Consider the following 16,918-nt stretch of genomic DNA (forward strand, 5'->3'; position numbering starts at 1 on the left):
GAGCTGTGAAGGAAACTTGTTCGCCGAACATTTATAATTTAGCAAACACAACTTCCCAAAAAAGAGTTGCCAAGGAGGCTTGCTGGATGAACAAAGATTAGAATTGCAGCATAGTTTCCCTCAATGCATTTCCAATTTGCCTTGAGGGTTTCGTTTTCAAATTACCCAATACAGAACCAGGTAAATTATCACTGCTGACCAGTCTTTCCTCGAGTCTCCTTTAAAACATGTTATTTCACCGCTGGTAGCGCCTGTGGGCAATATGAAGCGAACCTCCGACGGTGTTCTGATTTGCTACCCGAATGGGCAATCTCGCTCGGGATTGTGCTTTGATTCCGTGCAAGAAAAACATTATGTGGGGCGGATTTAAAACGTTCGCAATTTTTGGACAGCTTAGGCACACACGACTCTCGTTGGTTTATTGTGCTTCGTCTCGGTCCATAAAAACGCCCCCCCCCCCAAAAAAAAAAAAAAAAATAAAATAAAATAAATAAATAAAAAGAACTTAGCCAATATCTAGCGATCTTGACCTCACGCTTGGTCAATAACGCACATGAAAAAACTGGTATATGCTAGTTCCGAGCAAGTACACTTTCTAAGACAAATTGCATGAGTTATTGCGCTTTAACCAGTTTAGGTGATCACCTTTTTATCTGTAATCATCTGTTATGGCCCATTGTTGGTCGTATGAGCAAGGTCCACTTTAATCACAGGTTAAGGCAATTTAAAGCCACGGTTTATTTATCTTGACAAATTAAGTAAAAAAGTTTCAAGTTGGTCATCTATCATTCCTTTCTATCACTTTTCTATACAAGTTACAATTCACGTTCCTTCATTGTAAAAAATCTTTATTAACGGATGATTATTAATTGATAATTACATATATATTTTGCGCTTCCAGAGCTTTTCTTTTCGATGACTCTTTCGCGGTATTTGTATTAAAATTCTTACAAGAATAACCATATAAACTCCGTTTTCAAGATACCACTTAGTTCATCTGAAACGTGTTTTCGAGTTGTTCGACAGATTGCAGGAATGGTCTGCTCTCTGACTTTCCACTCTTCCTTTCAAAACTTTTAGTCACCAAAATTTCAGCATTGCACATTGTTTTTGCTAAAATGTAAAAAAAACTTAGTTATTTGTGCAGTTAATTTTCTTATAAATGGCATAGTGCAAAACCTTAGATATAAAATTCTGACTAATTTGAGAGAAAAAATTTTGAAATATTAAGAAAAAGCAAAATACTAGAGAAATGAAAGAAAAATAAGCTAAACGAAGTCTGTGATACTCAAGCTAAAGTAAAAATAAGAATTTAATTGAGGGAAAAATGAGGTAAACTGTTTTAAGAATTTTCGTGATACTTTAGGAAAGGAGAAAAATTCCTCTAAATATATAGCTAAAAGAAGCTTGAATTAGGATAAAAATATCTAGGTACTCAAATTGAAAGCAAGAGAACGTGAAATGATTTCCTCTTGCTGTAGTCACTGTTTATTGTTTCTGATTCAGTAACGGACAACATTATGCTTGTATTTTATTCTCCTTTCCATCAAGGTTTCCAATCGGAAGTTATCGAAACCAGACTTAGCCTGCAATATTACAATTCACCATCCTTCCATACATCAGTTTGAAGGAGCATCTTCAATTCTCCGCGGGCAAGTCTACGAATATTATCCATTGCAATCTTCGTGTTGCACCGTTACTGTCCTATTTCAACCCATGCTCTTACGTCGCTCACTTCGCGAGCGCTTATTTTTTTGCGTTTCAATTTATTTTTCCGCCGTTTCAGGCGAATTTATACGTCCGGGTGTATAATCTTGCAAAACCAACTTTTGAAGACAAATTATGCGGACTTAAACATGTCTGATAAGAGCCTTTCCATTGGGATGTTGTCAAGCGTACCACGAAAAAACATCTGCTCAATGCATTTTGCGGACAGCACTCGCAATGCAGGTAGCATGAGGAGTAATCGTCCAAAGCGAACTTGCTGGTTTGGATACGTTTGGCGGTCATATTCTCCCAGCATGCTTTGCGCTTGGTCTTGAAGTTGCTCAACGTGACTCGGGGCTCTTAGTCCTCTAATATCTGTAACAGCGAGAATGAAAAATATAAGCTTTAATGATTTCATAGCGATTAATTATTTCTTATTTCATTATTTCTTTCATAGCCCTCATTGAGCATCACGGTTTGTTTGTCTTAGTAAAGAATATGGTTTAAAACCAGGCGTAACATTGAACTCGTGGTCTGATCGTGCAGAGTAGTCTTGAAAAGAATTGTTGATGACTTGTTGATGCGCTCAAGTTGTCACTGCAACCAACAACAGTCCGTCCCATGACTACGCTCACTTACATTACGCAGCTACCTTTCCATATTCACAGATAGAGTCAAAAATTTCAAGTTTGGTCTTTTAAATCTTGTCTAGGAACCCCAGATATATCTGTTGAACTCTCCGCTATTTCAGGCTTAGGTTTTTGCATTTTGGTAATAGTGTGGCAGAAAGATTTTAGAAATTTAGTATTGTAAATATGAGGAGCAAAATATTATTGAGGGTTGACTTTTCAAATTCTATCAAACCATTCGGAAAGAAAAAAAATTTGATAGCAGTTGTTGAATAGGGGTCTCGACGGAGTAATAGATTTTACGGCTTAAGGTTAAAATTTTGGCCATTTTAAGGCTAACGGTTAACATCATTCCATTGTTTTCACCGGAATTTTTTACGGTTTTTTTTTTACGACTATCGCTTGAAAAGTTGTCAAATTTTACGCCTAACAGCTGTAGTTTTTGGCCATCTTACGGCTACCAGTAAACGCCATTGAGACTCTCTTTATTCTCTAAACAAACATAAAGTTTAAAAAAAAGTTAGCATACCAGGCTTAAAGAGAATGATGGCTTTCAAGCAGGCATATTCCGTCTGGTCTATATTCGCTGCTCTAAACCTTTCCACGATATTTTTCATTGCCTTGATCTCACTCATCCCGCAGACTGACTTGTCCGAGTTATCCCGCTCCGGGCTCAATCCCGCAGCCGCGAGCAAAGTTCCCATCTCCACGGGCAAGTTCCATTGCGCGACACTTAGAATGAAAAGCTCGCTCCAGCCCTCCTCCAATAAGATCGCCTGATCGCGGAATGGAAGATCAAAGAATGTCGGAATGTTGCGAACCCATTTCACGGTCATAAATAGAATCCGCACGGCGGACTCGTGCAGCATTTCCGGTGAGCTAAGATACATGATTGGATAGGGCACCTGTTGTCCATGCTGGGGCGTGTGCGGAGGTGTCATTGCAGTCGCCACGGAAACAGCCACTGGGACGTCTTTTGGGCTCTCGGCGTTTGAATATCCCATGAGGAAGGCGCTCTTATGTTCCATAGTATATCTGGGCGGGCTGTTCCTGAAGAATATAGGTTCCGGAGTAACAGGAGAGTCCAGAAGTTTTTCTTTCTTTGGAGTTACGTGGATTTGGCCTGGTGGGAGATCCATATGCTCCTGCTCGTAGCTGTTATGTTTCCTCTTCAGAGGCTTGCATCGGATTTCTTCGTTTGACGCCTGTTTGAACTGATTTGTACGCGGAGCACGTTCGTGTTGCACGGCTGAAAACCAATCATAACATAAGCTTATAAAACTGGACAAACGTTAACGAACTGATTCATCATAATAAGATAGCATGCCGCCAAATATTTTAGTGGGCGATATACACGTAATCGAAAATAAAAACTTAAAATAAAAGCTTTATAGAAATTTATAGAAATTGTTTATTTGCGCCTTTTATTTACCCTGGCAAGACGCATGCTAAAATTAAAGGTTGGGTTTCCTGTCCTAAAGTGTTATGAAAGACAGTTGACTTCAAAGATTGGTCAAAATCGAAGCACGCTCTTTACATAATCTCATTTTGGTTTCAATTGACTGTAAATTTTTTTTCTGTGCTCAACTTAATTAGTCTTCTGGCTATACTTAATCAAAACAAACTTTTTGATATAGTTTTAAGCTTTGCTAAGTATTCAGTCAAACGCTATTTTCCTGTCTTTACCACAAAGTTCTCTTTGTTCTAACATAACCCGATAATGCCGAGAGATCTTTTGAGTGTAATACAATTACAAGGGTGTAATTTCCTACCCCATCAACACGTGTCATGAATTTCCCAGATGCATAGACTTTTCGAGCTACATTTTATTGAAATGAAATCAAGGGCGCAAATTCTAGTTCAGAAGCTCATTGTTCTCTTCCAGTCTGGTGTTACCAGCCACAATGTCCGACAAGTCTTGAACTGATTTTATTGAATGAAAATGAACTAAGGAAGTAAATCACATCCCGATACTTTTAGTTATTCAGAATTACTTTTTTATGGAATTGAACCCTGAGATGATAGTTTGATGCTAGAGCCAATCATCGGCGATTTCAGAAGAAACCAAAGAGGAATCTGGACGTTTCCGAGGATCATGAAAATCGACACAATTTGCAATCAACGAACTTAAAAAACTTATACTTTTTTTTTGGCACGCACGAACAGTGATGTAACATAGTAGAGTTACTGTACATGCCTTTTCAAAAAACTACCGACCTGAGAGCTATGCTGTACAATGATAGCCCAATTGAGGTGGACAAAAAACCTCTCAATTGGTTACCAATGACAGCAGAGTGTGTGACATCACAATAGTAAACCCGTTTAATGTACCTGAGCCCCAGGGGCTCTCAAATCACTCTTGATGTCAAAAGCAGTCTTCTTAACTTTCAGCTGCTGTTCATGGAGATCAGAATTTCTCTCACTCTGATTGGCTTGTTAGTCACAAGGTGGGACACCTTCGTTTTGAAGACCTTATACTTAACAGACAACAAGGGCTTTGAAATGTTTGTTTTGTTTGGCCTAATTCATTTTTGAATTCCACAGGACAGCGTTGATCCTCGAAGACAGAAAAGCTCATAATGCGTTTTCAGCTTCATTCTTTTACAATGACTTAGCTGCGACATACTGACGAATAATAAAGAATTTGCGCGCTGAATTTTCGCTGAGATATGTTTAAAAGCAAGACCAATTAATTGAAACGTGACTTTGATCTTGATTTCAGCAATAAATCAGAAAAAACCTCTTCAAAGAAACGGATGTTGACAAACCGCGGTAGAACAATGCGCGTCGGGGGAACAAATCATGCATGCATTGGTACGCAAGTTTATACCTGATTAACTTTTTTCCATTATTTCAGTTCCGTTGGAATGATAAAGAAACGGGATAGGCTAGCTTCCAAATGGAAAAAATCCAATACTTTTGGAATCTATTCGACACTTTCCAGTGCCCTACAGGACTATTTATTTTTACTTTTGAAAAGTTTCATGCGCGGGAGAGAGAAAGAAAAATTTCTCGCGATTAGAAATAGTCTGTAGTCGTTCTCTCTTAGAATGCAAAGCGCTTGAATCAGAGCGGAAGCTTTTCAGTGGTGAAAATTCAGCAGAGCTCGAATTCTTTGACCTCAAGTATTTGCCGCGAAAATGATCAGTGATGGAAGACAAAAGCTCGGGTACTGTCTTTCAGCTCCAAAAAAGCATCTATTAAGTAGTTTTTTTATTTTACATTGGGTTTGTTTTCTGTTTCGGTCTTTAAACACTGGAATGAATTATTAATCACCACGGTTCCATACAACGCTAATTTTGCATAATACAGCACTGTGGTGAGGTTTCTAAAGAAAGACTTTCATAGTTCGAAATCAATTGGGCGTATAAATTGTTCTTTGTGCTAAAACGATCAAAGAACTTTAGAAGTTTCGCGACTCAGAAGAGACGAATTGAAATACCTCCACTCAGTTCGGATTGGGCTGAGTACACCCAATAAATAATAGATTACTCTGCGGCGATGGGCAAAGAAATCTTTTCAGTCGAATCGGAAGTTCGGAAGCGCACAGAAAATTTTGTCGCAAATAAAAGGAGGGTCCATTCGTTGAAAGAAAACATGTAAACAATAATTAATGGGGTTTTTTTGGGATAATTGCATTAGCTACCCTGAGTTGAGGTATAAATTGGGAAGGTTATCTTGAAACGCCGTTGTGAGGTCAGGTATTGTTAGGGCAGATTGTCAAAATAAACAAAGTCGTTTCGCAACGGCTTTTATTTAAGCTATCGCGTTATGAACATGGCTGCCCTTACTGCGCTTAACTCGTACTAAAATTACCGTTTTTATGCAGAACCTACAACAAATTGATACAACCTGATAGACCCCGCTGATCATTCAGAATTCATTAGAAAACATTTTGATCTGCACGGCAAGTTTTCGAAGCTGGATGAAATAATTGAGTAAACAAGGCAGCGATCATTAAAGGCGCATCAACAGATCCTCAGATAGAATTTAAAGTATTCATTGATCCGTGTAGAAACTTAAAAGATCTCTGCAGTATTGTACAATAGTGCGAATTTGTTGTGACGAACGCATTTTTGGGTGAGCCCAAATCTTTTATTTTAGGACAGGTGGTCTCAGCAGGTATGCTCAGTCCTTAATACAAAACATTGAGAGGAAACGAACGAGGCTCTTTTAGCGGCGAAAAGACAAAAAATTTCCATTAAAAGAGTGTTGGATGCTGATTGAAAACAAAGAGCGATAAACATTTCAGTTTGCCCTATTGTCCTTCACTTTGAAAAGCCTTTGTTATGAAATTCGTGTCCTCTTCCTGTAACCCGACTAATAACCCCTGCTTACATTTGCAAGATAAAACGTTCTTTTTTTTTAATTTTCACTGGATTGGAAAGAAAAGATAAGTTGGCTTACCGTCCCTGTTCATGCGAACTTCAAAGCACTTTTTTAGCCGACAGGCTTGACATTGGTTTCGTCTGGCCACATCTATAGGGCAGGAATTATTCTCTTTGCACTGATACGCAAGATCCCGGCGAATGCTTCGCTTGAAGAATCCGCGACATCCATCGCATGTTAATACTCCATAATGCTTTCCAGAAGCTCTGTCTCCGCACACTTTACACAGAACTGTTTGCTTGGCTTCTGAAAAAGAGTTGTCAAGTAGTTGGTAATTTGACACTGAGTAATGTGACTTTTCGACTTTCGGCTATTCGGTAGATTAGCTTTGTTTGCGGCACGCGTACACACGAGTAAGCAACCCTCAATTAAACGGCCTCTCTTTTGATCGCGTTTTGCGATTATTAGCTTTGCTCAGGGGGCAATTTTCCCCAAAGATGAGGCGTTTTTCCAACGCTTTTACTTAAATAAACATCCTATCTTAATGCAATTTGTTTGATTAGGCGTAGCCTCTATTGCAGCTGTCTGTATAGAAATCTGGGGTACGTTATTACATCCAATAAATTTGAGCGTTGTTATTGAGCTAAAGTCTCTGAATTGCAATGCAAAGCGTTTTCGTTGTGCTATACTTTTTCTTTGTATATGACCTGGAATAAAATCGTATTCAATACGATTTTATGATCCACAGGAAATGATATTTAAGGTAATTTCCAGTATTTTATCGTACCTGATTTTCCTCTCCTCGCTGCAAGAACGTCTGCGTCAGCCATATTTCTGCAATTCTACAAAAAGAGGTATTCTGGTAAAAAATTTTCTTATGGAGAGACACCTCGAGTATTTCGATTTCTGTTCCCCGGGAGTTTCTGAGCTGACGATGTCTTGCATGAAAATTTAGAGGCGATATTTGTACTTGCTGGTCCTGAACAGGTGCATAAAGTAGGTATTCTCTGATTGGTCAGTGGGTCAAGGAGCTTGGCTCTGATTGGTGGAAAACTGATCTCGGATTTGCATGGGTAACCACCTAATTAAATTAGATTCTCTTAAATGGTTTATGCGATCGTTTGCTACTAAGCGAGCATTCTCTCAGCAACTGATGAATGGGAGGTCCAAGCATGTGTGTATTCGTAACGGTGTTTAAACAGGAACAATAGATTTAACCTTGCTCCGCGATCCACCGGAATTAAGACGGTTCAAAGACTACATACCACAGCTCTTTGAATGAGAAGCGATCTAATTCAAGTTCGGTTGCCATAGCATTTCTCGTGCAATCGCTAAAAATGAAAATCACGTTTTAATTGCGAGAAATGTGTAACAATGCGTTTGGATCTCGAGTCACCGCTTTTGTTTTTTTCTGTTCGTGAGTATATTCTGTCAGTTTTAAGTTATCTGTCTGTCTGTCTGTCTAATCACCCTCAGGCACAGTTCAAATTCGCTTGACGTCCATACAGACCGAAGCACGTGGATTTGGTAGCTTTCACTAAGTAAACACATCTTACAAGTAAGGGTTTTGTCTTGTTTAATCTTAATAGGCCAGCCTTCTTATTTGGTCTGTTAATTTAGGGTTATTAGAAGCTAGGATGACATTTTTGTTTGCGCGTCTCTGCTTTACCTCGTGGCAAGATAACCAACTCGCACGGAAAGAAATCCATGCTCAATAGCCTTCAACCCTAATCTTAGCTTGTGACTTGGAGGTTAACAGTTCATAGCAGGAATTTTTGTGTTTGAATTTGCCTTTCATTCTCGTCTCTACTACTTTGGCGTTCTGATACAAAGTAATACAAAACTCACCGCAACTGAGCGTTTAAATCTCAGGGGAAAAAAACAGACATGTTTTGTGATGGAAATCTACAAAGTAACTCCTGCTTGGTTTGTAGGGTTATGCATATCAATAATCAATCATTCAGTGTGGTTGGATGCTTAAGGTTGGCTTTTATTGGCGATTACATAAAATTGCACTTGTTGAATCAATGCAAAAACCAGTCGTTAAGTAAATTGCTCTAAAATTTGGTTGGATAAAGTTTACTTTAGAGTCATTAGATAACTTGAAGGGAAATCAAACAATGAGGTACCTGCAAGAACGAGGTTTTTTTACGGCCGAGCCGTGAAGCAGACGTGACATCTGTGTCTCCTAGGATTCCGCCCATCTAATCAAGTTTACCTCAAACAATTAGCAAAATAAAAATGCTATAATTTTTGAAAACAACTACGCCTTCGAATGAGAAAGGTTTGCAATTAGCGAATGAAAAATGCCATTTGATTGCATCTACTTCAAGATTTGAGGCTTTTTTTGAACTGATGTTAGGATAAATCATATGCTTCTCGATGGCAAGGTGTTTGTTGAACAATTGTCCCCTGGGTGGAAAATACCGCTTGATTTCTCACCACGCGAAAGGAAGATCATTTCAGACTCACCAATATCAACTCTTTGTCATATTGATCATCGGACATTCCTTCAAGTTTACTTTTTGAAATTTGCTCTTCACAAATTGACAGTATCGATTTTTCTTCTTCCTTCGTAAAGAAAAACTGAATGCCATCAGAGATATCTTCTTTAAAAGCAAGAAGTAAATCATACGGTGTCCAGATCGTGTGAAAGAAATTTCTCCCACGAGCCAACTCGAATTTCATTTTTGAGTTGTAATGGATATTTAAAAACTTTTGTCGTTTGTTCTTGCCGATAAATTTCGTTGCATGCCTAGGGGTTTACTTAAGCTTTCAATTCCTACTCTTTACCAAACCATGAGGCCTACTGAAGTGTCAAAATGTTTGCCAACAATTGTCTCTTACCTAGTAATGAAAACCAGGATTACCATCTCAATTCAAAGCTAAGCAGAAGTCAAGAACTTTTTAATTAATGAAATATTTTCAAGTCCATGCCGGAAATAGATCTGCACATGCAAAATAAAACTTTATAAGTCTACGAGGTGCACTGTATTTTTCCAGTTTAGACCCGCTTGCGAGTGAATTCCTCAATCCATGTCGATGACAAATTTATGTCAAAATCAAATTTATATAGAAAGTATTATTGAGCTTCTTCGCAGTTGTGAAAGCAACAGAAAAACGCCTCTTCAACGTTTAACCTTTTTCATTTTAAATCTACTTTGAACGCCAAAAAATAAAGGACACTATTCTAAGGCAGACGGTCGTTAAACTCTCTCCCAATTCACGTCTTGCGCGTAAAAGATCTAATTTTAGATAAAATTAGTCGCAAACGAATAAACAAAAAGCTAAGCTATCATTAAAGTCAACAATTTTGTCATTAAACCATCAGCTCGTTCTCTATGAGGTAGGATAAATATGGTTTGGAATTAAAACTGGCAAGGATTATTTAAAAGGAGCCTATAAGGTAAACAAGGGGAACTGAGAAATTACAGCACATCCAAAGTTTACAGAGCAGCTCTTTGTTCACATATATCAACAACCTTTCCATTACTTCTCGGCCGCCAGCTACGTCTAGCATTTGATTTCCTATCTCCAGACAGTTACGTCCAGTGATTGGCTATCCATTAGTCAATTCACTGGATTAAAAGCCAGTAATTTACCACTTGTACACGAGGTAAACCGTGTAGATTATTCTCTGCACGTGGGTAAATTTTCTCAGAGGAACCTTGTATTGCGGGTCACACTTTGTTATTCAGTCAAAATAGTAAAATACCAAACAAACAAAAGCCTACAAAAAGGACTCACGAGGAGGCCTCAAAACAAAGAGATTGCTAAAAAAAGTTTGTAAAACTTAAAGTTCACGCAATGCAACTTTTAAATTATTTCAAAATTTGGGTTAGCCTTTAAAAGTTACCAACTAAAGAGGAAACAAATAGCAACGAAAACAAACATGTCCAGTGTGTAAACAGAGACAAAAAGCCAGAGGAAAAAGAGTAGTTTCGATTTCTTGACATCAACACCTTTGGCGTCTAGACTGAGCATGTGAAGAGTCAGAGGTCCGTATCTCCTGGGTTACTCGTTTTAAAAAGCTGTTTTTTGTTTGCGGTTTTATGAATCCATTCGAAACTAAAGCCAAACAATTTAAGGAAACAAAGCAAAATTGGACCAGTACTCGGGTACTTTCGAGAAACAGGCCTTAAGTAAGCCTTGAGCTCTAAACAAGAAAAGCATGTGTTGTGTAACAGCCGAGTCTTTTGAACTTTAAACCCCACACTCGATTTGATAAACATTATTCATCCTTGAATTTTCAGACTTTGCGCCCTACAACAAATTCAGTTCTTGGTGTTAAAGTTGTACAGAGTTGAATAACTCGACCTTTGGGCATTGTCTCTAAAACATCGATCTTTTCAATGTCAAATCAGATCGGGGCATTTGTTTTTATAATTGAAGGGAATGATGACTCTCTTGTGATTTACTGCCAAATAAAACGCATTTGGTGGTCGTAACATGGACTGAAATTCTTCCATACTTCTATTGGCTGCATCTCGTTCAATATTGTATTTAATCTGTTCAGTAAAGCATGCGTCGATACTCTTTAAGCCACAACAGCTAATAGAAACTCTGAAAGGAGAATATGATCAGTTGATTGTTAGGAGTATACGTATATTCTGACAGCCGAGTTTGTCGTAAAGGAAAAGCGCATGGTTGCGGCTTCAATGCAAGATTTGAATGTTATTCAATTACGCCAGAAATGATTAAATCGATGATAGTTATCTGCAGTTATTTTATAGATCTGGAAATTCACCCTGAATAATTTCTAATCAAAGGTAAAAAGGCCGGTGTTATTTAGCTAAGCCAAGGAGACATCTATGATGAATTCCACAAGTATTACATAAGTGACTATGCCGCTCTTTGATTTACAAAAGACGTCGATGACCACTTTACCTGTTACAGAGAAATTAGAGAAGTAAATTGGAATTTAGACAATAAGCTGTTTTCGATTTTGCTCGAACTCTACCGTATGCGCGAGGAAAAATACAAAAAATGTCAGCAAGATCCCTTGTCTGGCCGGTAATCTCCACCAGCGAATTAGCCTTGCAGGCAGACATTTTTTTATATTATTGCACTGTACTATTTTATTATTGCACAATACAATGAAAATTAATGAAGGGGGGGGGAGGGGAGGGGAGGTTAGGGGGAGGGGCAAAACGAAGAATAAGTTTTTAAAGAAATATCCAGTTTGTTTGCACAGTACGTTGGCCTTAAAAAAAAACTAAAATGATGGGTATTCTGCCATAAAAATAGATTTCATGGGAAAAACAAGTTATGAAATACTTAAACGGGAAAAATTTGTGTGTGGTCTTACACTGAATCGCAGTGCAAATCATATTGCGGTTTGAGTCCGTAGCTCGGTCAATCTTGTAGGTGGTAGCATACTTTGTGTATGTAGCCTAATGTACAACTTGGAAACTAGATTTCTGGTCAAAAATACGAAAACGCTGATAGTGGATGCATTTCGTTATCTATGGACAAGAGTAATGCTTTGAGAGTTCTCGTAATAACATGAGCCGCAGGCGAAAATGAAAATGAAAATGACCGCGTGGTGTGTGGCTAAGTGCAGGAGACGCATTAACTCGAGTGCATCACGCGACTGACCGACTCGTGTGATGTTTTGAGGGCTTTTGTTACTGCTCATTATGAGTGACCACACAGAGAGTAATAATACACTAGCAGTTAATGAAAAATAATTATTTCCTCAGGCTGAAAACTAAAGAAAAAAAACATGAAGATGGACAAAAGATTGAAACAGGCAATTTGAAAAAACCTAATTTGAAAAGTATTAATTAGCAATTATGTATCTCCTTTTATTTTGTTTCAGCAGCTGAGCCTAACACTATCATTGTCCGCTTTGGCTACGCTCCCTAAAACTCAAATTATGTTTACACAAACTATGGCAACTGATGGTCAGTCTAGACTTATTCCTTTAGGGATTAGATTTACACGAAATGCAAATGCAGATTGTCTAACTCAACACAAGTTTTAATCAAGCTGTTTTGGTTTTCTCTTAGAAAGAACCTCGAAGCCTTCTTAGTTCAGCGCACTGTGTTGCATGAAAATTTAACGGACTAGCGTTTTTTGTTCTAACCTCAGAACATAGATCACAGGGAAAAGAGAACGTGAAATTTCAACATTTAGTACGTGTTGAGTTACAGCAACAACCGCTCATGAAAAAATTGCACTGAAAGTAAAACCTAGTCGTTTAGAAGCTAATCTGCCTCGGTTTCTGAGACATAGGGTTTTTTTTTGGCCGTATAACGCTATTTTCACAGATCTAAAATTTCCTGAAATTTCAAGAGAAATCTTTGTGATCCAGAGTCATGGTGAAATTTATAAGTAACAGCAGACTGAGTTCAATTTAGCCGGGTTTCGTGGATCTATAGAACAATTTTCTTAACCCAAAAGAAATGACACCACAACAAAAGGGGAGTCTTGTGTTGCGAATCGGGAACTAGGGAAAACTAAGTCCACAAAATCCAAGAGCCGATTTTTAAAGCTTTTAAGCCTCAAATTTAAATACACTTGCGGAAAATTAAATATTTCTTCATTTTTTTCATTGTAATATCATAGACGGAAAAGTTACTAAATGCTGATTGGCTGAGACAGAGGGAATTTTTAATTTTTTTTTTTAATTGCCCCGGGCAAAATTACTTGAAATTGATTGGTTCTTAGATCGCTTAGCAACAATAAAAATACTCTGTGTTTTTGGCTATCTTTCAAAACAATCGCGTGTCGTTTCGGAACAGTGAAAGATGAATTTATCGAAGAACTGAGACAAGTGAGCGAAAATTAAATGAAACGTAGAAAGCACAGAACTCTGGAGAAACGTTTTCGCAATGTGGGCGAATGAAAAAAAGCAGAAAAAAAATCTAGAAGAGTACGACAACGAAACCTTTGACAAGAACTGTTGCAGTTTTATACCGAGTTATAAAAACAAAACGGTAAGAAAACGACTTTAATTCCCTAAAAGTAATGCTGACAGCACTGGAGAGGTATTTAAAGTCATATTATAACATAGCTTGTAAATCTGTCTGATTAAATTCAAGTGCGCGAGCGTGCTTCATATTCCTATTGTGCACGCTCATGACGTCACCGAACATATCCCTCGAGAAAAAATTTTCCGACGGGTTGAAAATGTTATAAAACAATTGGTTCCTACGTCAGCTATGCGTTCATTGAGATATGAAGCACTTGGGAAGTTTAGAGAGCACTCAAGAAGCGAGAGTTGCTCTCGGCTACGCATGTTTCGTGCTCTCCAAACTTCCCGCGTGCTTCATATCTCGATGAACGCACGCTGACGTATGAACCAATGGTTAATTTTATAATGTCCATATTCATATGATTGTATATTGTGTATCATTAAATATATATCTTTTATCATCAAAACAGCTGAGTGATACTTTATTGATTTCATAACTTCCAAGCTAATGATTTTGACTTCTGATGGTTTTCGTTTTATAACGTGTTTGTTTTTTATTTAATGATACATTTTTAAAGTCTTCATTTTTGATGTCTTTCTCTATAACAATTTTTTTCATTCCTTTGGCTGTACTATCATTTCTCGCATTATCTTTTATATAAGAGTATATTTTTTATCTTAAGCTGACAAAATGAGTAATTGCTCTACTAAAAGCCTCGTCTTTGAACTAACCTATTATCAGTTTATCAAGACTGGAGCTCATGAATTAAAAATTATCAAGGAACACAAGATGCTTTCCTAACATGAAAGCCATATATTTTACCATATTGTTTGGTATTACATTTATGTTCATCTGTTCATTTTCCCCTTTTTTGTTTGTATATGTATGCTTTTTGGTTATTTAACCAATCTCTTGCATTTTAAAATGGCTTTCATAGTCTCTCAAATTATGGAAGATAACAGACATCTTGATTTCTTCAAACTTTAATCTGAAGTGGTTCATAATACAGTATTGATGAGCATTACTAGCGATGTCCAATAGCGCTTTACAAAAATGTTTAAAATGTTACAGATATCACAAATATTGTTAAAAAAATATTTAAAAATTACATTCCACCGAAACGGCTAAAATATAAAACAACCAATTAACAAAATTTAAAATATAAAGCTGAAATATCAAAGGGCTAATATATATAAAAACGACTAAAATATAAAAGGACTAATTTACAGACAATTCAATTGCTTGCTTTCCATTTATTGTGATACAGTTTGTTTTATGCTTGTTCAACATATCTTCAGAAGTGGAATACAGCAAACAGTACATACAGAAATGCTTCCTAAGTCCATCTTTTGTTTCATTGTACATAAACTTGTTTAAGTCTTTGATAAGTACATAGTGATCCACTAATGTCTTTTTCATGTAAGACTTTTTCCCATTGACATCTTCCATTGTATTTATCACTGAACCATGTCTCATTTCTTTATCAGTTGGCTCACCCCAGTTGAATTCTTCACTCTCATCACTTATAAGTAAAGGTTATCTCATCTTTAAATTGTTCTTTTGATAAATAGATTGGAATGGTTGTTTTGCTTCATAATCAAACACATTAACATTAATGTTTTTCTGTTTTTCGATTCTGTTGTACTGTTTTACAGATACTGGAAATTCAATTCTTGGGTAATCCAACTCGTCAATATATTGTTTATCAGTTTTTTTGACTCTCTGAGGATATTTCTCTGGCGGATTTAAATGTGTGATATGACACCGTCGAAAACATTGATTATCTTCATTTTTGAGGTTTATCAATTTCTTAGCGGAGTTTCTAAGTTGTGATGGTAACTGAATATAAGATGATCCTTTCGGTGGGTTACATTTAACAACGTGTGGATATAATGATTATCAATTAAATTGATAGTCCAACCGGAACCTTCAGATATTCAAGCAGCTATCTTGTTTTGAATCTCTTGGCTTGAATCTGATAAATCCAGATTAAGTCATTTTACATTGATAACCGTCTCGGTTTTACTGTTGAAATAGGCTGTTTTAATGATTGTGGCGTCTCCATCAAACTAATTACATGTTGATCTCAATTTTTCCACATATTTAACAACTCCAATTTGATCTAATTATTTTTTAAGATTGAATTCTGTTTAAAGTTTTTTTGGTGTTTCCTAGTTGTGTTAAAGGGTCTTTATTATGTCTTACATCAACCTCAAATGTTTTGGTATATCCTTTCAGAGCTTTACTTGTTTGCCCTATTTTTTTTCTTGGCATTAGAATTGCTTTTATATTTCGAGGTGCTAGGACAGGTTTTATATTTCTAAGTACTGGAAAAGGTTTGCGCCCATCTCTGAACTCAATTGCTGGAAGTATTATGTTATCTTCATACTCCTGCACCATTTCTTTGACACTCTTTCGTGGTTTTGGGATTGGTCTTTCTGTTCTAGTAGAAAATGATTTGTCTTCTACGGATATTATGTCTCTCTGCTTCAGCATTTGTTTAATGCTTGGTTTGGGAGTTGATTCTGCATTCTGTTTCAACAGCAACAGTTTGATCAATTTTGATTTACTGAGCTTTTTGAGATCAGCCCTATTAATATACACATCCTGATTATGCTTATCATTCATTTCCATTATACTATACCCATAGATAAATCTTTCAGAATTGTGCGTTTAAAAAGTTGAAATAACCAGTTTGCGGATAAATTAAAGTTGAAGAGGTGTTTAATCACTAATGTAGCGTTGGTGCATCTTGCCTTTTATCATGCTTCCATTTGCCAGCCAATGAATAATTATGACCGTTTTTACAAACATCGCAATACCACTCCTTGTTGAGCATATATTTTGTCTTGGATCTTTGGATAGCATCTTTTCTTTCTTCATCAATATTTTATTTTATCTGTACACCTTTCTTTCTCTTTTCTTGTTTTTCCATTCCGAAAAAGTAAGGTCCAACCACTTTTTGGTTTTGGTAACCTCCCGATTGCTTTGTGAATATCTAAAGCACCCCCCAATCTGTATTATGGTCTTCCGGCGTAACCCTTTTTCCAATCACACTCCCACCGTTTCTTTTTCTGATTCCAGATCCTTTTTTGTTTCAAGTCGTTGTTTATGATATCTAACTTACTCATTCGGAACTCGTCTGTCATCGACTTGTTTATTTTGCACGATTAGGTCTTGTTCTGTCATTGCTTCTTTTTTGTGTAAGAGAATATTCTGTGTTTTTACACCGTTTAACTGGCGCCGTTTATGTGTTGCTTGTTCGATTATCTTGTTCAAGAATTTTTCAGTGCGAGTATTTGTTATATCAACTCTATTACGTTGTTTTTTAAC

The 16,918-nt window shown here is 37.0% G+C and overlaps 1 protein-coding gene and 1 long non-coding RNA gene across 3 annotated transcripts in view; one reads left to right on the forward strand and one right to left on the reverse strand.

The window, feature by feature from the left end:
• Positions 1–831: 831 nt before the first annotated feature.
• Positions 832–7,619, reverse strand: LOC113676791 (nuclear receptor subfamily 2 group E member 1-like). Of its 2 annotated transcripts, none has more exons than XM_089194027.1 (4): positions 7,453–7,619; positions 6,744–6,971; positions 2,866–3,585; positions 832–2,082 (listed from the first exon to the last, which is right to left on the reverse strand). In XM_089194027.1, the coding sequence occupies exons 1-4, from the start codon at positions 7,493–7,495 to the stop codon at positions 1,841–1,843; spliced, it is 1,233 nt and encodes a 410-aa protein (XP_089050153.1). In that variant the 5' UTR covers positions 7,496–7,619; the 3' UTR covers positions 832–1,840. The 2 variants fall into 2 exon arrangements, with proteins under 2 accessions (XP_089050153.1, XP_089050154.1); XM_089194028.1 differs by having other exon boundaries at positions 6,744–6,968; positions 7,453–7,611.
• Positions 7,620–8,054: 435 nt separating this feature from the next.
• Positions 8,055–16,918, forward strand: part of LOC149034118 (uncharacterized) — a 32,016-nt gene continuing 23,152 nt past the window's right edge. The window contains exon 1 of the long non-coding RNA XR_016182968.1: positions 8,055–8,223. This is a non-coding gene — a long non-coding RNA (uncharacterized LOC149034118). The remainder of the gene's footprint in view (positions 8,224–16,918) is intronic.

The sequence above is a fragment of the Pocillopora damicornis genome, chromosome 14 (genome assembly GCF_964200805.1).
Source record: "Pocillopora damicornis chromosome 14, jaPocDami1.2, whole genome shotgun sequence".
Lineage (NCBI taxonomy): Eukaryota > Metazoa > Cnidaria > Anthozoa > Scleractinia > Pocilloporidae > Pocillopora > Pocillopora damicornis.